The sequence below is a fragment of the Cavia porcellus genome, unplaced genomic scaffold, assembly GCF_034190915.1.
Source record: "Cavia porcellus strain 051 isolate PalLab524CR breed Dunkin Hartley unplaced genomic scaffold, mCavPor4.1 scaffold_17, whole genome shotgun sequence".
Lineage (NCBI taxonomy): Eukaryota > Metazoa > Chordata > Mammalia > Rodentia > Caviidae > Cavia > Cavia porcellus.
In genome coordinates this window covers 47,479,403-47,505,961 of record NW_026947500.1, presented here as the reverse complement: position 1 = coordinate 47,505,961, position 26,559 = coordinate 47,479,403, and the positions used below count along the sequence as shown (strand labels likewise).

The window sequence follows — 26,559 nt, the reverse complement described above, 5'->3', positions numbered from 1 at the left end:
CTGGTGATTTCTTACTGTTTTTTTGGGGGGATCATCTGTATTATTTGTACCCTTACACCGCTTTGTTTTGTTTGTTTTTTCTCTTTTCCCTTTTAAATAAAATAAAAAAACTGGACATCTGAGATGAATGTACACTTCTCAGATGAAGAAAAACAAATCACAAATAAATTCATAAAATATTCAAAATCACAGATTATTTGAGAAGTGCTAATTAAAACAATACTGACATTCCATCTCACCTCAGAAAGAATACCTATCATCAAGAAATCAACCAATAAATGCTGGAAAAGCTGTGAGGAAAGAGGTATCCTTCTTGACTGTCACTGGGTTTGTAGAATGCTATCATCACTGTGCAAATCAGCGTGGGGATTTCTCAAAAACTATGATTAAAGGTTCCATTTGACCCAACTATTCCTTTTTTGGGCATCTGTTCTGAAGAATTAAAAGTGTCATACCACAGTGTTAAATGTGCACCCACGTTTACAGGCACAGATTGTAGTGAGTAAATCTTAGAAACAGCCCAAATGCCCATCAATTGAGGAATGGATCAAAAAGATGTGGTGTTTTTGTACAATGGAGTACTACATATCCATAAATAATAATACACTTGAGGCTTTTCAGGTAAATGGATGTAACAAAAGTCAATACATACATGTCTAACATATCAGACCCATCTGTGTAAATATCATATTGTATACCTATTGTAAGAAACTCAAAATCTAAATTATACAATAGATATTGTGAAATGGAAAGAAAGTGTTCAAAAGGTAAAAGGAACTATTATGGGAGAAAGGAAAAAAAACTAGGCAAAAGGGAAAAATGCAAGTCAATTATACTGTTAGTCCATCTTGGTTCATTAAAAAAGGGATGTTTGAGCTAATATCTACTTGAGAAACTTTCATTCACATATGGTACCTGGAGAAAAGACTTTAAAGATTACAACACATAGTGTATTAAGTATTGTTTTACTCCTATTATTTTGTTATGAAATTTTTGTTTTACCTTTTTCCATAAAATAAAAAGATAATGAAAAAAGTAGAGCTTCTATGATTTTTTTTATTGTACCTGTGTTAGTACAGTTAAAGATGTTTGGGTATAAAACAATCCAAAAACATTCACAAATATGTTCAGTGACATCCCGTTGAAGGACACCTATTAGGTGAGAGCCTCTTAGGTACTGAATAGAGACGATTGACTAAAAATAATTTTCTATACCAAAATAGAGATTTAACTATGCCATACAAATAATAGCATCATGATTGTCAGGCTAAAAATATTATACATGGCTCTTTTTAAACAGGGAACTGAACTTATGATGCCACACTTGCCAGGTAGGTGCTTATGCCACTGAGCTATCTCCCCAGACCCTGGTACTTATGTAGAGATTTTAATCTCACGTTATCTTTTTAACTGTTTTTTGTTACCACTACATAGATTCTAGTAGAACAACAACAGTTGGTGGAGGGTCCAAATAATAGAATGAACAGGATAATTATGAGTACAGTTAACAAAGATTTCCATTAAGAGACACTAGAAATGTCTTCCCATATGGAGGATAAAGGTAAGTTTCAGTGGGGCGTGGATTTAGCTCAGCGGCATAAGCACCTGCCTTGCAAGCAGGCAGTTGTGAGTTCGATCCCTGGTACCGATAAAAATGAAAAACACACACAAAAAAAAGATAAATTTCAGGGAAATTTACAGTCTGACATGTTCTTCACTTGTCAAAAAGACAGGTTTTTTCTTTTCTTATTTATTTTCATCCCAGGGATCGATCTAACAAACTTGCACCTGCAAGGCAGGTACTTATGCCACTGAGCTAAATCCATGGTCCCTAAAAAAGATACATTTTCTATAAAATTATAAAACTTTGTTCTTAAAATTTAGTTTTTCAAAATTAGTAATTATATTCTGTTGCAATTTGAATATTTTGCCTATTAAGTACATGGCACATTTAAAAGAACATTGATGCGTCAATATGGAGTCCATTTTAACACTGGGACTCACTCTTTGCGCTGATTAAACACAGTTTTAATTTTTAAAAATGCAAAATGATGAGGATTCTACACTTTGATATCATATAGTAAAAATTATTTTGCAGAAAAATCCACTTCCTTTGTTCTCCTCTTATTCAGCATTTTGGATGGCCGGGAACTTGCTTTGCTTGAGGGTGATCAAACAAGAAATTTCCCTCATACACTGTTTACTCATAAATCTCTATTGATTTACAAACGGAAAAGTTAGGTGTAGAAATGGAACACCACAATATATTAATTTGTGAATTTAAGACATTGTGAAGTACTGAGGAACTGGAAATAGGGCCAAATAGGGTGCGTGATGCTGATACTCCTTATCTATTCCTGTGGACTGCAGAACACTGAGCACAGGCTTCACTGTGTCAAAGTGCACCTAACATGGAACTTCTGGTCTTGTCCCTTAGCAACATCCCAAAGGACCAAATACAGTTTGAGAAACATCAAGCCTAAGAGTACTACAGCATCTGGCATGTGGCTGGATTTGATGAAATCACTGTGCCTCTAGGAGAAGAGAATGGTTTTCAAATGTAATTGCAACTTGGGAATTTCACAATACCAGAACTTGGATGCAGAATTCAGGAGGGAAATGGTGACAAATTTCTCCTGGGTCATGTTGGAGGCATGCTGAAAAGTGTCAAAGTCACAAGTGGGTTCACCTGAGTCAAAAACAGTAACACACACATTTAACTGGTGGACCCTGCAAATGTGTTCTTCACCCAGACTCAAGTCGTTGCAGACTTGTTGAAAATGTGCATATTGACTGCTGTATATTTTCTCCTGCAACTTCCTCTGCCAGTGTGTAATTTTGAAACTGAACCCTGCCTTCAGAGAAGGAGCACCAGTGTGCACAAGGATGGAGATGTGGTCATTGGGGGACTTTTCTCCCTTTTTAATTACTTCTACAGTGGTGGTTTCTTTTTTCTACAGCCTATGAAGGACTTCCTCATTGTACCGTAAGTGCCCTTTTCTTGCATTCATTCTCTTTTTTTATTATGATTTAGATAATTCCTAAGGACCTGTCCATGAAAAATCTATGTTGCTTATACTCCTACCCTGTCCTTCCCATTCATACATGCACAGTGGTCACCATAAATTATTCTGAACTTCCTGTGATTCTTCACCTTTTGAAAGTGGGAAGAGATTATGTTTTTATGTTTTTAGCCTCCTGCTTTTGGCCTTAGAAGCTGGTGAAGACAAAGGTCTACCTTATTTCAGATTCCTGGGACTCCTCCTAACTTAGCTGCCAGTGCATAGCTCATGCAGTGATGTTCCTTACAAATGCAACCCATGGCATTATTTTGAATTTATTGCTAAGCAGCTACAGTAAACTACCTCCTTAATAAAATCCAGCATCTTCTAGTCTTTTGAAAATGTATATCAGATGAGCAAGGTGGTGAACATCAAAAATCCCACCACTCAGGAGGCTGAGGCAGGAGGATTGCCATGAATTTGATTTCAACCCGGGCTACACACTGAGTCCAGGCCAGCCTGAACTACCTAGCAAAAACTATGTCTCAAAAAATTAATGTGTACCATTAGTCATATCATTATCACTTATTCCCGTGTACCACTCAATATCACTGTCATGTAGAATTCTACCACTGATATTCTGTTCTTTTCAAATACTGTATATCTCAGCATTCATGCCATACATGCTCTAGGGCACTTCGATCTGCAAGCAGAAATGAAGAATAGTTAATCTGTGAGATTTTACCCTCCAATTTGATTTTTCTTCACTTGGGGATGTAAATATTTTGTGTCTTCAGCTCCTGACACATCAGTTCTATAGACACAAGCAGTTCTTTATTATTATACAGTGTACTTTGCAAAATATCAGAGGATCCCAGAAGATGATTTGTGCCCTTGTAGTAAAGGGGATGTCATGGGGCAAAGACTGATTGGCTTTCATAAGATGCTGAAGGCACTGGTCCTTCCCCTGGCAGCTGTCTGTTTGGGACTAAGATGGTAGAGTCAGAAATTTTGGGATTGTTTCCTCTTTAAATTGTAACTGTGCTTATTTCATATTTGTTATCATGTCCAGATGCATTGTTAAATTTTTTCCTGGGAATTTTCCCCATGTTTCCATAGTTTTGCAATAACATCTTTTTATATTGCTTAGGCTACAAGCAATATCCTGAGCTTAAGTATTCCCTTCACCTCAACCCCTTGAGCAACTGGCATCACAAGCAGGTCTCATTACTCATGGCAGGTATCTTCATTCTTATACAATGAACTATGGTAGCTTTTGTCATTATTTGGTTTAGTTTATGAGTTTGATTTTAGTAGGTGCTCTTGAGTGTTGTTTCCGTGTTGATGACAGATGAGCACAATTTTTTGGTGGCTGATTTAGGGAGGAGTCTCTTTGTGAATTTCTTGAAAAGTGTCTAAAATGCTCATTGTGCTTACTGGAAATCTTTGGAAGAATTTTATTTAATCAGGGCTTGACAATTATTATGGGGATCGTGGCAATGGGACTTCACATTGGGGAAGAGACTCTCAGGGCATTATTTAAGCTGCTGGGGACAATGGAGTTTACAAGAAGAAGGCAGAGGCCACTGGGTGGGCATTACTAAAAGGCAATACAAGCACAATGGAGATTTCCATAAACCAGCCTGACGATCCAGGCAAAGGCAGTGCACTGTGATCAGACATGTGAAGACAGAGGTGGATGAGGAGCTGATCAGACATGCAGTGCTGTCAGTTTTTGAGAATATTTTAGTTATGCTACACAGCAAGTTTGCTTCTTTTCATAGGAGGAGAGGAGAGGCTGTCTGCCCTTTCTGTTATCCTCTGTGTGCCCCCTCCCAGCTCAGGGAATCTGTCTGCTACTCAGCTGGCTCAGTTTCAGACTTGTGAGCTATAACACTTGACAAAATCTAAAAAGAATATTCTTGCCATTCTGACAGCTTTTTATCTCTGGATTGATTTATCCACTGGACACAACAATTGAGGCTCAAATGACAGTTTTTATTTCATTTTAAATCAGAAGGAAAAGGAGAAGAAATTTTGGAAAATATTTACATGTATAAAGTGAACATATTATAACTGATGGTACATAAGCACTTGTTTAATTCCTAAGTTTTTCCTCTAAGTTGGACAGTTCAAGATTTGTAAATAAACAATACTGTGTTTGACATCTAAATATTTAATTAATGTATATTACAATAGTACTGCATTGTTACACACATTTTAAACTACGGAGCAAACGTTATCACAAATGAGTTTAGCTCTATGTCAGTCAGGCAATAAGGTTAAAATCTTTACTTAACTTGTGATAATACATTATCACATGTAAGATTATAATCACTAATCAACTCTGCAATCTTTAATTCTCTGCCTGTAGATATGTAACAAAAATCAAGTTAGTGTCAAAGCCTCGATCTTCCTTAGCTTTTTCAATTTTAAGTAATGCAGCTGTTACAAGTCTGCAATCTGGTATCTTATCCTACTGAGTCCTCAGTGTTATATGAAAGTATTAACATTTTGTCACATCTTTTCTTTCTCTCAAAATCCATGTTAATTGGTTATAATTTAACATTTTTCATAATTTCAATTTAACATTTTTGTCTTTCCATTCAGAATGTCTGTATGTACTACATGTTGAAAATATTAATGTAGTGCTTTTAGAGAATTGCTCTTTCATTTGTTTGATTTAATACTTAAAACTTTCAAAATTCATCTTGATTGTGAACTGCTGAGTCTTGTTGAGATGGAAGAATTAATGGAATACATAATTCATTTTCTTTTTCCAGCAAATGTGTGAGACCAGAAGATTAACAGCTGCACATTCTGGTTGGGAGGCCTCACAATCTAAATAAATAGTGTAACTCTCACCCTCATCAATGGAAACCAGTCAAATAGCAAGCTGAAGTTCAAATTAACAAATAAACATCCCTAGAAAATAATCTAGTGATTATCTGGAAGTGGAGTGCAAAATAGAGACAATATGAAGAAAGGAAACCTAGGTTATTACAAATTATAAATAGAGTAAATTAATCATATAAATATAAATGATAATATTTGATATGAAAATCACAAATTTATTTATCTCTTGTTTATGGAAGATAACTATGAATGAAAATTAATATGAAAAATTTCACAGATATGGCTATAACTATGCAGATATTCCTATGCAAGCAACATCCAGAATTTATCTTTGCTTGATATATTAATTTCAAACAAATTGCTTAATATGAAAAATATGGTGAGAAACAAGAATAAGGAAAATGCATGCTTCATAATTTTAGGAAAGGTCAAATTAGCCCAAAGAAAAACTGATTATGAGTTTACATATTATAGTATTTGAAGATATATGTTGATTAAAGTACAAGAAATGGAAATAAATCTTCTGTTGTTAATGATGAGAAAGATGTGTGAAAAGATTAAGAGAGAACAGGAAAGAGTACAAATGGTAGATTAAGGAATTTCAATAACAGTATCTCAAAGAAATAATAACATGTGCATGATAACATTTTAAAACTAATATATTAAGTCTAGTTTATCAGTCTCATACAGGTATCTGTACCTGACCATAGATAGTGCACATTCCAAGCTCAGGGAGTTGGGGAACATATGCCATGAATGTGGGACCAGGATTGGTCTTCACTGCTATGCACACAGTGAGAACACATGCACACAGGAGCATCAGTGAGATATGCACATGAACTATGCAGTTGATAGAGAATCAACTCACAAGACACATAATAATACAAAAAATGCAGACTTTTATTACTGAAGAACTTCAGACATTAAAAAATAAAAGTGTAAGAAGTCACTGACTAGAAACTCTGTTCAAAATTCTAGGACAGGTAATGACTATAGAGTATTTTGTATAAGTGCTGCAGATGAGTTTTTGCAGAGATATTTCATATTTTTTAAGTTTCAAAGGTTAATAAATTAAAAGAAAATGTTGTTGAGTTTTGTAGAATCCTGAGTTTCAAGCCTTCTCTCAATATCCCTGTTTTTCTCTCTCAAATATCCCCAAATTTTCATAGAACTTCTCTTTATGTTCAGAAATTGATAATTTTCATAGCTTTTGATGATAGCAGATGTATCACTTTGATGGAGCAGATATTTACGTATCTTAATTTCAATCCTTCTGTTACAACATGAGGTTCCACACGTTTCTTTGCTTTTCACAGATCCTTCACTTCTCACATTTTTCCTCTTCATTGATAGTACCAAACTCACATACATTATTGTAGAATGTAGTGTTTAATATGTGCATTTACTTAACTTTGATATCAAAGAACATTATAAAAATGCAGTTGTGTATAATCTTTTTCACACTTCAACATTTCCTTCAGATATAAGGAAATTGGTGAGGTCATCCCAGAGCCAAAGGTATGTTATTTGTTTAACTTTAGTACCTAGGACTTCTTTGAAAGACACAATTAATTTCCTGGTGGTTTAACCTTAGTTAATATATTAGTTTAATTCAGTTTGGTATGTAAAAAAATAAGTGTTGAAAACAACAATTGTTTAGTTTTAACAATTATAGTTCAGAAAGCAAAAAGAGAATTTGCCTCCTTCTTTATTAATGACACTTCTCAGTGTGTTCTCACATAGAACAATGAAGTAAATGTATTTGGACTCTTGTAAGAAAACTAAACTCATTCATTAAAAATCCACCATCAAGGAATCATCTAGTTTTAATATTCACTAAAACAAAGCATCTAATACTGTCATATTTATGCCTACATTCTTAGAATATGAGTATGGGGGTGGAACATGAGCATTCACTTCACAAATGGTAATGCACTGGATTGGAAGATTATCATAGAGGGAGTCTTTTCCAAAAGATACGTGCTCTCATTGCAGGCATCTCCCTAACCGCTACCAGAATTTTCTGGCCTTCATTTTTGCCATAGAAGAGATCAACAAGAATCCTCATCTTTTATCCAACATGTCTCTGGGATACGAGTTCCATAATTTCCTTTACAGTCATTGGAGAATAGTGGAGAGTTCCCTCGTTTTGCTCACAGGACAGAATGAAATCCCCAATTACAGCTGTAGAAGAAAGAGCAAGCCTGTTGCAGTGCTAACAGAAACATCGTGGGCAGCTTCTTCTCAAGTGAGCACACTGCTGGAGCTCTACAGATTTCCACAGGTGAGGGTGGGAGAGATGGCAACACACAAAACCATGAGTTTGTTGGTGACATTATTAGGTGCTTAAATAGGATGGAAAGAGAATCGTTTCTTGCAGGTTTCAAAATGCATAATCTCAAATGTACACAAAGACTTGGTGAACTGCTCACAATTTGTCTGCAGCACAGAGCACAGAGTGAAGAAAACAAAAATATTTCTAAGAAATATATATCTGAAAGTTATCTTCAAAAAATCCATTAGCAAATGAAATTAGAAACATTAGAAAAACATGTATCTCTTTTTACTCCTGGCTATTACTTAGTATTCTCCAGGCCTGAGATTGTGCTTTCTGTCCACACTCTTCTTATATTTCTTCCAATTTTCTTTTCCTTTAGGTTACCTTTGGCTCCTTTGATCCCATGCTGAGAGACAATGGCCAGTTTCCTTCTCTATACCAAGTCGCCCCCAAGGACACATCTCTGGCCCTTGGCATGGTCTCTTTGATGCTTCATTTCAGCTGGACCTGGGTGGGACTGATCATCACAGAAGGTCATAGAGGTGTTCAGTTTCTCTCAGATGTGAGAGCCGAAATGGAAAGGAATAGAATCTGTGTAGCATTTTTGAAAATGGTCTCAAGTGCTTTTGAATCATATTTCTTTAGGCCACTGCAACATGATATCATAGCCAGGGAAACATCCCCAGTGACTGTGGTTATCATATACTGTGATACTGAGACTCTCAATGATATAAACTACCTTATAGGGCAAAATGTAGGCACATGGAGAGTCTGGGTCACAAACTCTCAATGGCATGCTGACATGTCTGGGGCTAATTTCATTCTTAACCCATTCCATGGGAGTTTCATTTTTTCTAACCATCATGAGGAGATTTCTGCTTTCAAAAATTTTGTCCAAGAAGCCAATCCTTTCAGATACCCAGAAGACACTTACCTTACTATGTACTGGCTCAATCATTTCCGTTGCTCAATCTCTGACTCTGACTGTGCACTGAGGAACTGTACACCTAATGCCTCTTTGGCACAGCTGCCCATGAATCGTTTTGACACAGATATGACCGATGAGAGCTACAACATATACAACGCTGTGTATGCTGTGGCCCACGCCCTCCATGAGATGCTTTTTCAACAAACACAAAAACTGACAATAAGAAATAGAGGATTGTCTATATTTTCCCCCTGGCAGGTAAGGTGTTTTTAATATCATGTAGTATTATGATATTCTTCTTCTATATTACACAAGTTCTTCATTAGAGAAGTTGAGAACATTTGATCCACAAGTAGAAGAAATTATTAACATGCTCATTGTTAGGAATATAAATCTTGAGCTGGGCATAAGCATTTATTTTTCAGTGAACCCCTGGAAAAGGGGAAGTTGATATGGGAAAACATCACTGGTTTCCTTCAGGATGTCAGTTTCTTGCCTTGCTGTAACCTTTGCTGCAAAAATCTGAACATGTTCCATGGAGTTCTTAAACAACAAAAAACTATGTAGTCCTTCATGATGTAAATGGTGCCAAGCTCTGTATGAGATATATGAATTTTGTCATTTAATTCAGGAATTTGTTTTGCTATTATTAACATCATGCCAAAGATAGACCCTGTTCTATCAATGACATATTGTCATTGGAATATTGGAAGATTTGATTCCAAAGTTGGTGTTTTCTAACATCTATTAAAATTCTTTGTTTTAATGGACTTGAGTGAAAAGATTTTTTCCTCAGATTTACATTTTGGGAATAAAATGCTGTTTTGTTCTCTATAGGGTTTTAATTATTCTATTTCCTAAATGCCAGTGTTAAAGGCACAGTATGAATAAAAGTGAAGGTCAAGTAGGAGCTCCTTACTTCACTTTTGTCTAAGTCATGGATGGAATGTTGTTCATCAAAGCATGTGTTCTTTCAGCTGCACCCCTTTCTGAGGAACATCCAGTTTAACAGTCCTGCTGGAGAGAAAATGCATTTGAATGATGAAAAGAAACTGGATGCAGAGTATGACATTCTCAACTTTTGGAATTTCCCAGATGGCCTTAGACTTAAAATCAAATTAGGAACATTTACCCCACACGTTCCACATGGCCAGCAATTATCTTTAACTGATAACATGATTGAATGGATGACAGGAATTACAGAGGTATGTTGGACAGGATCATAATGCTCACTATTAAACAAATATAACCACAAGGTGGGGATGGTGGCACGTGCCTGTCATACAGCACTTGGGAGGCAGAGGTGGGAGTATCCTTGTGAGTGCAAGACCAGCCTGGGTTACAATGTGAACTCAAGGCCAGCCTGAACTGCACAGCAAGACCCTGTCTATAAATAGACAAATAAATAAATAAACTCACACAAAAGAACCCCAGACAATAACCAAAATATCACTGTAGGCTTTGTATCTCCAGTTTTGGGGCATTACATGGGCAAATATGGTAAATTAGCAGCATTATTTTTAACCTAATATTGTTATTCTTTACCAGTATTCCAGTGTGCTGAAAAGCAAGTCACTCATTTCACCTCAATTTAAAAACATTTGTGTTTCTTGTGGTGATATGTGTTATACATGTATGTGTGATTTTATTTGCCTATGTATATAAATTTTCACTCAAGTTATTCATTAAATTCCCAGAATTTACTACTAAATAAATGTGTATATTTTTTCACTAGGCCCCCAAATCTGTATGCAGTAAGAGTTGTAACCCTGGATTCTGGAAAACTCCTCAGGAGGGAAAGGCTGCCTGTTGTTTTGATTGCACCCCATGCTCAGAGAATGAGATTGCCAATGACACCGGTAAGAATTGCCTTATGAAGAATTGCCTTATTGTCTTATTCTGTAACTTTATTTTATATTCATTCCATCCATCCAGGAAACAGAATACAATCTTGCAGATGATGGCACAGACATAATACTTTCTTCATTCATTTTATTCTTTTTTATTTTAAAGAGCACGAAACAAAACAAATCAGAATAGAACAATGCAAGAAAAACAGGACTTCAAACACAAGGCAACAGGAAATCAACAGTGGCTTCCATAATGTATCTTATTGTCTTCTAAATAGTTTCCCATAGCTTCACACACAAGAAAATCAAACAGAAGAAAATAGTACAAAACCAATCAAAACAAAAGAATGAATGCATTATGAGACTTCAAAACAAGACAATAGGAAATCAGCAAAGGCTACCATACTGTCTCTTGTTGTCTTCAAAATAACTGTCCATACCTTCAGACAGTAAAATGTAACAAAACAAGACAGAACAAAACCAAACCCAACAAAATTACTAAAATGATACAGGAGTTCAAGAAAAGACAATAAGAAATTAACAGCGGTATCCCTTTCCCCTCCCAGGTGTTTCCTCCCCTATCACTGTCATAATATCTGTTATGCTTTTTTGGATCCTACTAACTCCTTGTCTTTTTTATGCTAGGTTTCATCTATATGAGTTCCAACCATTTTGCCCATGACCATGAAATCCAGTTGCATCAATTTTCACCTACAAGAGCCTTGAGACCATCCTACTTCATAGCTCGGTAGCTTTCCACGGTATAAAAAATCGTATCTTTTTTACCCATTCTGCAGTTGATGGGCAAGTTATCTTGGTCTTTTCTGGTCTCTGGTCATGTGGAACACTTGTTTTCTCTCCTTTAATTTTCAGTCTATGAATTTCTTTTCAAGTTAAATGTGGATCTTGTTTCTTGATCCTCTCTCCCTGTGTTTTTTTTTATTGCTGAATTGAGGCCATCTACATTAATGGTTATAACCAGCATATGCTGGTTCATCTGTGCCATGTTATCCCCCTACTGTTGGCCTTCCACTTTCCCCTTTTGTCCTGCTTGGTGATCTCCTTCTGCTGCTGTACCTGGAACCATGGCCTTTATCTCTCGAATATCTGTCAGCATCCTCTTAGCACTTTTCTGGTATCATGAATTCCTTCACTTGTTCTTTATCTTATTTTTCCATCAATTTTGAAAGATAATTTTGGAGGGTAGATCAATCTGGGTTGGAAGTTGTTTTCTTCCAGGATTTGAAACATTTCACTCAAAACTCTTCTTGACTTGAAGGCTCATGTTGAGAAGTCTTCTGTGATTCTGATGGGTTTTCCTCTACTAGGTAGTCTGTTCCTTTTCTTTAACAGGTTTTAATATGCTATTCTTGTGCTGAATTTTTGGAATCTTGATTATTATATGCCTGGGTGTAGATTTACATTGTTTATGGCTAGTTGAAGTTCTAAATGTCTCACTTACCTGTATGCCAGATACTTTTCCCATGTTTGGGAAGTTTTATGCTGTTACTTCTGTAACAGCCTTTTTATTTCATATGTTTCCCTGCTTTTTTACTGATACATACCAATCTTAAATTATTTTTCTTTGTGTCATCTTGTAGCCATTGAACTGTTATTTCTGTTTCCTTGTGATTTTTTAAGAGAGATCTTTCCTTTCATGATTGCAAGCTGCAGTCTTGTCTTCAAGGCGTGAAAGTGTATCTTCAGTCTCTTTCAAGTAATTTTTCCAGCTTTCAGTTGAATTTAATTTCCTGGTTCTCTCTTTGAATCTGTTTCATACATTGTAATTCCTTTCTATATTGTTCATTCAAAGTTTCCTTCATTTTCCTATGCTTCTCTTTTTAAAATCTATGTCTTCTTTAGATATGCTCAGCAATTCTTTGTGTTTGTGATTTGTTCTTTTATCTGAGATATTATTTCTCATCTGATTACTTTTATAGTCTTACGAAGCTGTTTCTTTATTTTAGGTGCTATCCTGTTGGAGATTTCAGGTGTGCGACTTCCAGGTTTTTCCATGACTGTATCTTCCAGACTTGTTCTGTGTGGGCTGAAGATCTCAGGTTACCTTTTGCTCCTTTGTCTTAACATTATCCTGGATTTCTCCCAACAAGCTGGTTGTGGGGTCCCAGGCACTTCCCACCTTGGCTACCCCTCCATGGTGTAGAAGAGTGGGACAGGCACCTGGGTCTCTTTGACCCCAGGTTCCTAGGGAGGTAGCAGCGCATGGGGCAGACATCTCCAGAGCTGTGAAGCTACACTGAGGCTTTATTGACGGCCAAGGATGCATGGTGGTGGGGCTGCTTTTTCTGTCATCCTGCCTGTCTACACCAGGACTCCCATAATGGTGTCAGGCACACAGGAGTGTGTTTGTCTGATTCTCTTGGTGGGCAATGGCTGCCCAAAGGAAACAAGGCTCTCCAATGGTGGCCTGCAGGTGCATGGGGCTTACCTGGCTGCATGTCCCTACCTATCCTGGCTACCCACCAAAAGGAAAGTTTCCAGTGGCAATGACTGGCAAGCAGAGGTAGATCTGGCTGTGGTTCCTTGCCTTTGCTGGCTGTCTTCAGGAAGCAAACATTCCAATGGCAGTTGAAGGCAAGCAGAAGTTGCATCAATTTTCACCTACAAGAGCCTTTATAGCTCGGTAGCTTTCCACTGTATAAAAAATCGTATCTTTTTTACCCATTCTGCAGTTGATGGGCAAGTTATCTTGGTCTTTTCTGGTCTCTGGTCATGTGGAACACTTGTTTTCTCTCCTTTAATTTTCAGTCTATGGCTGGGTTCCACTGCCTGTGCTGGCTGTATTTGGTCAGAAGCTACTGATGGTGGCAGCCATCAAGCAAAGGCAGCAATACAATGTATCATCAAACAGTCAGAATTTTCATTATGTGAAGATACATTTGGATTGCACTGACACACAGCTCTGGTACTTAATTTTCTGAGCGTAGCACTGTTCTTGATACAAAGTTGATGCTCAGAGAAATTGTGTTTGGTTTGAGAGGTATGTCTTTGCTCTTCAATAAGCATACACTGGTATAGTAGAACACTAACTAGGATTTTTATACCTCCTCTCCCAGAATTCATACATCAGTAGTGGAAATAACATACATCATGAATCATAGTTTATGCCACAAAGATGCAGAATTATATGCACCCATACTAAAGGATTTTATAAGTGATAATACTTACCTTTGTGGTCTTGTTTCTGAGACATTTTCTCAGATCAAATACTATTAGTAGTTTTTATTTTTAGATCTAAAATGTCTTCCAAATTTTTCATGTGTGTCAGAGGTCACTGAGTCACAGGGGTGCCGTACTCATCAATGGGTTTATCTCCTGATGAATGTCATAATCTTCTCTCTGTTTCCTTGCTGCCCTGTGATGGGCAGGTGTCCTTTGCCCATATCCTTTCAGCATGGACTGAAAACTACAGCAAAAATAAAATTCTCCTGCTCTATGTTGCACATGTTTCAGTATAGGGAATAAGTTAGTACAAGAGTTTGTGTGAAAGGAGAAATTAAATTCATAAATTAAATTGTGTACTGAAGTTGAATACTTTCTCATAAAAATAAGCAACAACTGTACTTACAAAGTTAAGATTGCAAAGAAACTGTCTAAACTCATAAATGGCGTTTGAGTCCTAGCATCCTGAAAGCAAACATTGGAGTAGAATTTCCAATGACATCACTTTTACTAGACATTACACTGCAAGCCCTTGTTGATCCTGTATGCTCATGTAAATATACACAAGTTAAAATGTATCAGAATGAATGAAACATACTTGATGTTATGTTATGGAATTAGTGTATAAGAATTAAGTACAGAAAATTAATAGTTGAATTTAGTGATATTGAAACAGAAGACTGGAATATAAATTAGTGAAAATAAATTATTTATACAACTTAGTTATTAGCCATCCATAAATGAAATTATAAAAGTGGTATTTGTTACATTTTAATACTATCAAATGTAGAGTACATTTTTTAAAGCTTTAGAAATCTACCATGTTTAAATACAGGGAAACATTTATAACTATGATGCAGATAAAAGTGATTAAATAAATCATGTTCTTAGACTCAAATATGGGAATACATTAGTATCTTATGGTTTGATCTAGGGATCCAATTCAATTGCAGTAAAAATTCCAGTGCCATTTTGGTGAAAAATACATTTCACTAATTCACACTGTGGGAAAACTTACCCTATGGGAATATATATAATACCTCTCTCTCTCATATGTGTGTGTGTGTATATATATATATATATATATATATATATATATACATACACATACTCTCTATGTATATATGTATGTATTCTATATATATGCTCTCTCTCTATACTGTATATACTATCTCTATATATGTATTTATGTATATATGCATTTATATATTATATATGTATATATACTCTATATGTGTATATATATATTTAAAGAGAGAAAGTGCATATCTCTCTCACTATATGTGAGAGAGATTATATTGTTTTTTTAAGCAAGGGATTATTCATGGAGTGAAGATATGAGGAACAAATTTCAAAGGTTTAATTGGGACAGATAGACTTTTTATTGCTTTATGAAGATAAAAAATGACTTGATGAATATTAATGTTAAGAGAATATACTATTGACCCAGTGGCATGAACCTGGGCAGAGCTTGGTGGCCTCCTCAGCTGGTGCCTTCCACAGTGCAACAACAGCAGCAATGGGGCTGTGCTGAGGGGGCCAGCCAGCCCATCTGCCAAGCAGGGGTGGAGCTTGGTGTTCCTCCACGTGGCAGGTGGCCAGTGGTGGCTAGGGATGCTGAGGCACTCCTAAATTTAATTTCAAAGTAAAGAAACAAATCCATGAGGCTATAGAGGAAAGCAAATTAGAAGTAGTGTCTTACATAAAGACAGAAATAACCTTAGTAAAGGATTTGCTCAACATAGCTAGGGAAAAATAGATAAAAAAATACCAGAACATGGGAAATTGATTGAAACTTTGAATGAACAATGTAGAAAACAAGCAGAATCCATGAAACAAATTCAGAGATAGCCAAGAAACAAAAAATTCTATTGAGAGCTGGCAAAACCATTTAAATGAAGCTGAGGATAGAATTTTAGAACTTGAGGACAGATTCACAGTTCATGATCATGAAAGGATAGAACTTATAAAAACAACAAAGCAGCATGAAATGATAATCCCAAGAGAAACAATGTAAGATTAATAGGCATCAGTGAGGATGCAGGAGACAACACAAAGGACATAATTAAGCTGTTCACAGAAGTAATAGAGGAAAACTTCCCAAACATGGGGAAAAAGATCTGACATACAAATAAGTGAGATATATAGAATGCCAAACAGTCACAACCAACATAAATCTACATCCAGATAGATAATAATTAAGATCCCAGACATGCAGCATAAAAACAGAATACTAAAAGCTGTTAAAGACACAACTCATCTCAAAGAAAGCCTATTAGAATCATGGCAGACTTCTCAGCACAAACCTTCAGGTTAAGATGAGCTTGGAGTGAAGTATTTCAAGCCCTAAAAGAAAACAACTTTCAACCCAGACTGATGTATCTAGAAAAAACTATCTTTCAAATTTAATAGAGATCCAAGGTACTTCCATGACAAAGAGCTGAAGGAATTCACATCTACCAAACTAACCCTAGAAAGAGTATTGAAACAGATACTACAAAGAGATAAAAATGACCACAATCTCCAGAACAACAACACAAAGAAACCACCATGCTGGGTAAGAAATTAAACAAGGGAGGAAAGCAGGAAGCCAACAGCATGAACATAATATGGCAAAGTCAAGCCAGTACATGTCATTGATATCCATAAATGTAAATGGGCTCAATTCACCTGTCAAAAGAAGCAAGTTGACAGAATGGATCAAGAAACAGAACCCCACTATATGCTTGTATACAAGAAACACATCTGACTCAAAAAGAAACTTATAGACTAAAAGTCAAAGGGTGGAAAACAATATTCCATTCAACAGGAACCCAGAAAAAAGCAGGGGTAGCTATTTTGTTTGCAGACAATCTCCATTTCAAACTTAAAAGATATAGAGAAGTCCACTACATCCTCATAAGTAGAAAACTAGAAGAGGAAGAAGTAACATTATAAATATATATGCGCCAAATACAGGAGGACCCAACTATGTAAGACAAACACTAATGGACATGAAAAACCAAGTACACAAGAACACAATTGTAATAGGAGGCCTTAACACTCCATTGTCACAAAGAGATAGGTCAACTAGGAAAAGTCAACAAAGAAATAACAGAACTGAATCACAACTGTGAATGAATGGACTTAGTGGATGGTTACAGAGTGTTCCACTCAACAACAATCAGACTACACATTCTTCTCAGCTGCACAGGGGACATTCTCCAAAACAGACCATATATTAACTCATAAAACATTCTTAAGTAAATGCAAAGGGAGTGAAATTATCCCACGCATAATAACAGATCATAGCGCACTAAAATTGGAAATCAATAGCAAAAAATCTGCAAAACCTGCATAAATACATGGAAATTAAATAACAACCTTCTGAAGAACCAGTGGGTTGCAGATTAAATTAAAGAAGAAATAAAACAATACCTGCAATACAATGAAAATGCAAACACAACGTACTGTAACCTATGGGACACAACGAAAACATTCCTAAGAGAAAAAATATAGCCATAAATAGTCACATCAAGAAAACAGAACAAGCATAAATAAATAACCTAATGTTACATCTCAAACTCCTAGAAAAGGAGGAGCAAGTCAAACCCACAGCCCATAGAAGAGAGGAAATTCTAAAGATTACAGCAGAAATCAATGCAATTGAAACCAAAAAGAGTAATACATAGAATTAAAGAATCAAAGAGCTGTTTTCGAGAGGATAAACAAAATTTATAAACCTCTAGCCAAACCTTATCAAAAAAAGCAAGAAAAACTCAAATCCATGCAAAAAGGGAAATTACTACAGATCCCATGGAAATTCAAAAGATCATGAACACCTATTTTGAAAACCTCTGCTCACATAGGGTGGGAAACAGAGGAAATGGACAGATTTCTAGAAACATACAAACTACCATAGCTCACTCAAGAAGATAGAACAATCTTGAATAACCCAGTATCAGCTACTGAAACTGAAAATGTGATTAAAAACTTACCAACAAAGAAAAGCCCGGGTTCTGATGGATTCACAGCTGAATTCTACAAGAAATTTAGAGAAGATTTAATGTCAACACTCCTTAAACTCTTCAATGAAATTATAAGAAAAGCAGTCCTCCCTGGACTACTCATTCCTGGAGGCAAGTATTACCCTGATACCAAAAGCAGAGAAAAACCCAACCATAAAGGAGAACTACAGACCAACCTCACTAAGAAACATTGATGCAAAGATTCTCAATAAAATACTGGCAAATAGAATGCAACAAATCATCAAGAAGATAATACACCATGACCAAGTGGGATTTATTCCAGGAATGCAGGGATGGTTCAACATATGCAATTCAATAAATGCAATACACCACATCAGCAGAGCCAAGAATAAAAATCCTATGAGCATCTCAATAGATGCAGAAAAAGCTTTTGATAAAGTTCAACACCTGTTCATGATAAAAACCCTACAGAAACTTGAAATATATGGTATTTACCTCAATCTCATAAAGGCCATTTATGACAATCCAATATCCAACATTGTACTAAATGGACAAAAACTGAAAGCCTTCACTCTAAAATTAGGACTAAGACAAGGCTGTCCATTATCACTACACCTATTCAATATAGTTCTAGAAATATTAGCCAGAGCAATCAAACAAGAGGGAGAAATAAAAGGAATAAGAATTGGAAAAGAAGAAGTTAAATTATCACTATTTGAAGATGACATTATACCCTACGTAGAAGACCCAAAAAAACTCCATTAAAAGACTGCTAGAGGTAATAAACAAATTCATCAGTGTAGCTGGATACAAAGTCAACACTTGAAAATCAATGATTCCTATACACAAATAAAAAACTCACTGAGAGGGAAATTATGGAAATATCACCTTTCTCAGTAGCATCTAAAAAATCAAATACCTAGGAATCAACCTAATCAAGAATGTAAAAGATCGATATGCTGAAAATTATACTACTCTAAAATAGGAGATTGAAGAGGAAATTAAAAAATGGAAGGATACGCTTTGCTCTTGGTTAGGAAGAACCAACATTGTGAAAATGGCCACACTCTAAAAACTGTTATATAGATTCAATACTATCCCAATCAAAATACCATGAACCTACCTCACAGACCTAGAAAAAATATTCTTAAAATTCATCTGGAAACAGGAAGAAGCCTAGAATAGCAAAGGAGATTCTGGGTAACAAAGGCAAGACAGGAGGCATCTCAATTCCTGACCTGAAACTATACTACAAAGCCACAGTAATAAATCAGCATGGTATTGGCAAAGAAATAGACCTGAGGATCAATGGGACAGATTAGAAAATGCAAACACTACTACAAAGACACTCTGCCAACTCGTATTTGAAAAAGGTGCCAAATATGTTCACTGGAAGAAGGATAGCCTCTTTAATAAATGGTGCTGGAAAAATTGGCATTCCACATAAGACTTAAAATAGACCCATGCCTATCACCATAGACTAAACTAAAGTCAAAAAGAACCAGGAATGTAAATATTAAAACAGAAACATTAAATCTACTGGAAGACAAAGTAGATTTAAAAGCTTGAAAACATAGGAGTGGGAAGAGAATTCATGAATAAAATGCAAACTGCACAGGAAATACTTCAAAGTACCAACAACTGGGATCTCACATTACTAAAAAGTTTTTGCACTTCAAAAGAAATCACCAACAAAGTGAAAAGAAAACCCACAGAATGGGAAAGAAGTTTAGCTAACAAGTCCTCAAAGGACTTATATCCAGAACATATAGAGAGCTGAAAAACATTAAGCCCCCCAAATTCAAAGGCCCTCTCCAAAAGCGGGCATCAGAGATGAATATATAGTTCTCAGGTGAAGATATACAAATGGCAAATACATAAATGAAGAAATGTTCACCATCACTGGTCATTTGAGAAATGCAAATTAAAACAGCACTGAGATTTCATCTCACCATGGAAAGAAGGGCTGCCATCCAGAAAACAACTGATAATAAATGCTGGTGAGGATGTGGGGAAGAAGAAACTCTCCTCCACTGTTGGTGGGAGTGCAGACTAGTGAAAACAGTTTGGAGATTCCTAAAAAAGCTGGGATTGGAAGTTCCATTAAATCCAGTGATTCCCCTCCTGGGTATTTTCCCAGAAAAATTGAAAAGGTCATGTCACAAAGATATATGTTCACCCTTGTTCATAGCAACACAATTTGTGATAGCTAAATCTTGGAAACAACCAAAATGCCCATCAACTTCAGAGTGGATGAAAAAATGTATTTTTATACAATGGAGTACTACTCAGCTATAAAAAGGATGAACTTGAGGCCTATATAGGTAAATGGAGACAACTTGAAAATATCCTCATTAGTGAAATTAACAAGACTCACATGAGGAAATATCACATTGTCTCTCTAGTGTAAGAAACAATAAAAACTGACAGAATAATGGGACCCAAAAAGTATAATAGATACTGCGAAAGCGAAAGGGAAGGAAAGTGCTCTAAAGAGTATAACGGTATGTACAGTGTGTAAGATAGATGACCATATTACTGAATTTCTATTGGAGCATTGAACAGAAGGATTTGTACTATCAATGTTTGAGTGTCTAGGCACTACTTACGTTTTGATTTTGTGACTTTGGCAACTGTTCTTTAAGACTACAATGAGAAATATAACAACTAGCAATTCTATGATGATAATTTTTTAAATTTGGCATTGTTCTACACTTCTTTTCTGCTTTTCTATTTTCTTCAGTATTCGTCTCTTTATTTGAAAAAAAGTGAACAATATGCAATACAACAGTCATTGTTAAATTTCTTTCATTCTGTTTTGAAGACCTGTATTGCTATTGTTTTGAATTTTCTGTTGCTGTTTATGCCTTTTGCTTTTTGTTTTTAACTTCTGACTTCTCTCTTTTTTAAAATAAAATTTAAAAAATAAAAATTAAAAACAAATGAAATTAAATTTAAAAAATATTTAAAAAGGGTCTCACCAGCAGGTGATCCCCTCCTGGAAAGCAGTGCCATCTGCCAGCTGCTGCCAGAGTGAGCAAGACCACGGCAAACTTCTCTCTGTGAGTCAGCGCCATTCTAGGTCTGCATGGGGAGAGATCCAGGCCTCACCCAGAAGTGCTCCCAGCTGGGAAACCATATCACTTTCATTTTGGATTGGTGTTCATTCTCTTTTGTTTGTTTGATTATGTTAAACCTGATGGCAGGAGAAGCTATTTGAAAGATAACAAGAAGTATTGTGGTGGCCATTTTGGATTTACTAGTGGCTTGTTTTGAAGTTCCTTATCACATTCACTGTTTCAGCTCTATTGTTGCTAATCTATTGTGCTCTGTTCAATTTTTCCCACTTCCAAAAGAATCTGCAGCTATTTTGAAGACAAAAAGGCATTATGGTAACTATTGTTAGTTTTGTAAAGTTTTGAAGTCCTGTATCACTCATACTGGTGTATTTAAATTGGTTTTATTCTGTTTCATTTTCTCTGGTTTTATTCTCTTAATAAAATAAAATAAAATAAAATAGAAAGGACAAGGAATGTAGGTCAGTGAAACATCCTAAATTCAATCTCACTAAAAAAGAGGAAGAAAACAATTAAAATTCTTAGGAAAAGACAAACAAAAATAGGTAAATTGGCTGAAGAAGAACTATGAGATTCTGAGAGTGTATCAGTGAACAAGGAAGACATAATGAAGCTTAACTAATGACAATTTAAATTTCTTATTAGATATGGAGCAGTGTGTGAAGTGCCCAGACCACCAGTATGCTAACACTGCGAGAATCCAGTGCCTCCAAAAGTCTGTGACTTTTCTGGCTTATGAACACCCTTTGGGGAAGATGTTGGCTGGCACAGCCTTGAGCTTCACTGTTCTCACAGCTGTTGTTCTTGGGCTCTTTGTGAAGCACCGAGACACTCCCATTGTCAAGGCCAACAACCGGGCTCTCAGCTACACCCTGCTCATCTCCCTCACCTTCTGCTTCCTCTGCTCCTTGCTCTTCATTGGCCGTCCCAACACAGCCAGCTGCATCCTCAGGCAGACCACATTCACAGTTGTCTTCACTGTGGCTGTTTCCACTGTTTTGGCCAAGACTGTTACTGTCGTGCTGGCCTTTAAGGTCACTGCTCCAGGCAGAAGGATGAGGCAGCTGCTGGTATCAGGGGCACCTAACTACATCATCCCCATCTGCTCCCTGATTCAACTCACCCTCTGTGGAGTCTGGATGGGGACAAGTCCACCCTACATTGACACAGATGCACACTCTGAACATGGCCACATCATCATCATGTGCAACAAGGGCTCCCTCACTGCCTTCTACTGTGTCCTGGGATACCTGGGCTCCTTGGCCCTGCTCAGCTTCACTGTGGCTTTCCTGGCCAGGAACCTGCCTGACACCTTCAATGAGGCCAAGTTCCTGACGTTCAGCATGCTGGTGTTCTGCAGTGTGTGGGTCACCTTCCTTCCTGTGTACCACAGCAGCAAGGGGAAGGTGATGGTGGCCATGGAGGTCTTCTCCATCTTGATTTCCAGTGCAGGGCTGCTGGGCTGTATCTTTGGCCCTAAGTGCTATATTATTTTCTTGAGGCTTGATAGGAATTCTCTGAACAACTTCAGGAATAAGACACGTTCTGGTAGGAAGAAGCCTTCTTAAATTAAAATACAGTTTTTTTCCTAAAATACATAGGTTTCTGGGGAACATCTACATCACTGTTTTATGGTAGTGATTTGATTACAACATAGAATTTACTTCAGGTAAAATCTTGCTTTTACATTATTCTCTAATAGGCTCAATTTAGTTATATCTTATAATGATTACCTTTCCTCTTTAAATAAAAATCCTGAGATTTCTTTCCCTCATAAAATCTATAATCAGTCTAAGTATTTATATTTAAGTTTGATTGCATTGCTTACTTTTATTTTGTATGCAAGTTACACTCTCAATGAGTTTTACAAATTATTAATATAGAAATTTTTCCACAGAGGTCATTATTTATGAATTTATAATTTATTTCAGTAAGATTCCCCCCCGCCCCCAAGAATTAGTGTGCTACAAATATTCTGACTATAGTTTGGTAACTGATTTGGTATTTGCCTTTCGGTATTCCCGAAAGCATATCTGCAGCAATTCTCTCTCATGTTACCTTTAAACTGGTATATCACAACTGGCACATCATCTATGATGACAGATACTCTTGATCTTACAATGGCAGTGAAATTTTGTCACTTCTTAGACAATAATTAGATAGTATATCATTGTGAATTTTTCTCTCAGAGGTTGACTAAATTTTTCCATTTATATTATTTATATTTCTTTTTGTAATGTGTCATATTAAAATTTTATATTCTGTTTTATATATATTATTCACACAAAAATACTACATGAAAGTTTTTCCTCATATTTAGCTCTGGATTTTAAATTAGGTGTTAATATGAAAATAGTTTCAGGGTTGGGGATTTAGCTCAGCAGCATAAGCGCCTGTCTTGCAATCAGGCAGTCATGGGTTCGATCCCCGGTACCGATAAAAAAAGGAAAAAGACAAAAAAAAAAAAAAAAAAAAAAGAAAAGAAAATAGTTTCAGCTGTAAAATTTCCATATACTTTATGTTTTATAAGAAAATATTTATTGACTCAAAGTTGAATGAAGTTTTGGCTATACTTGTGCTTGTTTAATATTTTTTATTTTAAACATATGCTCTCATTACTGTACACTGTGCTTTATTCCATAGAGTTTATTTCTGTTTTTACTTTATTTTGCCAACATGGTATTTAACATTAAAATGACCATGCATTTAGTTCTACCAACCAAGCTTTCTGTTGTACAACCCAATTGTTTTGTCAAGCATTGTATTCATATTATTTAAGACCATAAATTACAAACAAATAATAAAAAAAATATTCATATATTTCTGAAGTGCTTAGAAATGTAGGGCCTAGAATTCTAGCATTTTTCTATGATCAATTTCTTGGTATTTCTTACCTTTTAAGATTTCCAAATTTTAGAAATTCTTCCAAAAGTATAATTGTTGAGTCTGGGAGGATGGTGGTAAGCAGCAAAGTAAACAGCCTCTATGTTAAAAAACAGCCCAGATGCTGAAATATAGCATTTTGGAGAAGTCAAGAATGAAAGAAGCGGGCCTCCTCAACCCAGGAAGAAACTAAAATGAGAATTAAAGACAACAGAGAGTTTTTTTTTAACCTCAACTTGTAAGAATGGAATACAGAGAGTTTTTTAAAAAAGAAAAAAGAAAAACTTATACAGAAGGCGGTAGATGGTGGCGTTTTCACCGGAGCTGGTCCCATTGTGTGAGAAGTGCCACTGGAATCTGGAGATGCACAGTCACAGTGACGCTGGTGGCTGGCAAGCCTGAAGATCTTGGCATAGAGATGCAGTGGTGAGAAGAGTGGCGTCCAGAGAACTGCACTGGCTGGCAGTGAGTGTGGGGGACTCAGTCCTTCCACAGGAGTGGACAATTGGCCAGGCACCATTTTGGAGTCAGACAGGACAAGTTAGAACCCAAACTACAGGTGGATTCATTCAGCCACTTCTAATGAAGAGCATACTGGTGGAAATTGCTTGAACTGAGTCCCACCTCTGTGTGATCCAATAGCCACCATCAAGGTTTCCCTAAAGCCATCCATAATCATCCCCAACCACCTGGCACAAACTAATGTGGTAAAGATGTCCTGTGGTTGACCAGCTCGGAAGGGAGAGGCCAGCCTGCTCTGCCCCTGTTTATATTCCAGTAGTCACCAGCAGACTGGGAAATGTAGAAGACAGCAGAAATCCCTAGCCAACATACTTCAGAGTAATAATAACCAATACAGGAAGTGTTAGGGACCCCACTATCCACTAGTCTTGAAAGAACCCAGGACATGAAAAGAAGAAGAATCAAAAGGCAGTCTCTGGGCTCCAACCCAAGCAATACTGGTCCAGAAGATGTAAACAGAGAAGAAATCAAGAGTCACACACCAGCAGTTTCTGAAGCAACAACAACTCAAAAAAAGAAACAACTTCATGAAGTTTAAAAGAACTTAGAAAAGAAATACTATTACAGATACAGGAAGATATAAGAAACATAAAAATGAATTGCTAAACACCTCTAAAGAAGACACAGGTGAAAAATTAGAGGAGCACAGAAAAATGAGGGAAACCTTCAATGAAGAACATAAAAAATTTAGAATATATGAAGCAGATTCAAAGAGAGTACCAGGAAATTAAAAACTCCATTGAAAGCTGGCAGAACTTCTTGAAAGAAGCTAAAGAAAGACTCTCAGACTTTGAAGAGTGCTTTGCAGCTTGCAATTGCAAAAGGAAAGATCTCTTAAAAATAACAAAGAACCAGGAAGTAACAATACAAAGGTGAGAAGATGACAAGAGGAACTGAACCATGGTTTCAAGAACAGTGACAGAGGAGGCTCATTGAATAGGGAAGATAGTGAAGGACAAAAGTAGACAACCACTGGCAGAAAAATTGCATGGCAGAGATGAGGCAGAGAAGATTGGCCACAGCCACTAACATGGATGGCCTCGATACACTAATAAAAAGAAATACAGATAGAGCGGATTAGGAGATAGAGTCACTCAAGATGCTCTGTACAAAAATACATTTAATCTGAAAGAAGTTTATGGGCTGAAAGCCAAAGATGACAAAATAATGCTCTATGTGACAGAGAACCAGAAAAAAGTGGATGTAGCTCATCCATCAGCTACAGATTGGTTGGAAAGACATAACAGTACTGAGCAGTGAAGAATTACTCAGGTATAAGGAAGGAAAACCTTGAGGCTCTTGTAGGTAAATGGATACAACTTGAGACCAAGCTCAGGGGTAAAAAGGTTCAGAACCACTTAGGTAAATAGCGGTTGCCTCCCTAATCTAAAAACTAAAGGAGTTAGTGGGATACAAAATGTACAATGCACCTTGGGAAAGTGAAAGGGGAGGAATTGTCTAAACAGAAAAGGCAGAGGACAATGGTAATCTTGTATCATGATTTTAAACTCATATTGATTTCATTGCTCTGCTTAGTTTGGTTATATTCTCTTCCAGTTTGTCTACTTGTACTAGATTTGAGGGCGTATGCAGCTATTCCAAAGATAGCAGGATATACTATGGTAACAATTTTTAATTTCCTATTAACTTAATTTGAAACCAGGTACTGCTTTCACTGCCTTGTTTTGACTGATTTTATTTGAATCTGTCTTGTTGGATTGCTGTGTTGTCTGACTGATTTTTAAGAAATCTGTTATGTTTGATAGTATCAAGTCTGAGAGTATAGGCAACTACCCTGAAGACAATAAGATTGACCACAATACCCATTCTGGTTTGACAATTATTCTCCTTTGAAATCCTACAATGTCTCCAATGTTTAGTTTTTATTGACTTTCTTCTGTACTGCTGTATTCAATTGTATTGTACCTGATGATATAGGCAATTTGGTTGAAGATAAACAAGAGACATCATGGTTGTCATTATAGATCACCTTGTATTGTGGTTTTAAATCA

At 36.4% G+C, this 26,559-nt stretch overlaps 1 protein-coding gene across 1 annotated transcript; it reads left to right on the top strand.

The window, feature by feature from the left end:
• The first annotated feature begins 1,536 nt into the window (after positions 1-1,536).
• Positions 1,537-22,710, top strand: LOC100713256 (vomeronasal type-2 receptor 116-like). Its single transcript, XM_063229072.1, has 8 exons — positions 1,537-1,561; positions 2,830-2,986; positions 7,854-8,142; positions 8,516-9,322; positions 10,042-10,269; positions 10,800-10,923; positions 13,026-13,028; positions 21,788-22,710. The coding sequence occupies exons 1-8, from the start codon at positions 1,537-1,539 to the stop codon at positions 22,708-22,710; spliced, it is 2,556 nt and encodes an 851-aa protein (XP_063085142.1).
• The last annotated feature ends 3,849 nt before the right edge of the window (positions 22,711-26,559 follow it).

Bases quoted from the DNA above. Each gene is read 5' to 3' on its own strand.
- LOC100713256 (XM_063229072.1), top strand. From the start codon at position 1,537: ATGTCTTCCCATATGGAGGATAAAG. The intron at 1,562-2,829 runs GTAAGTTTCAGT...TTCCTCTGCCAG, and splicing joins TTCCCATATGGAGGATAAAG to TGTGTAATTTTGAAACTGAA. The intron at 9,323-10,041 runs GTAAGGTGTTTT...GTGTTCTTTCAG, and splicing joins CTATATTTTCCCCCTGGCAG to CTGCACCCCTTTCTGAGGAA.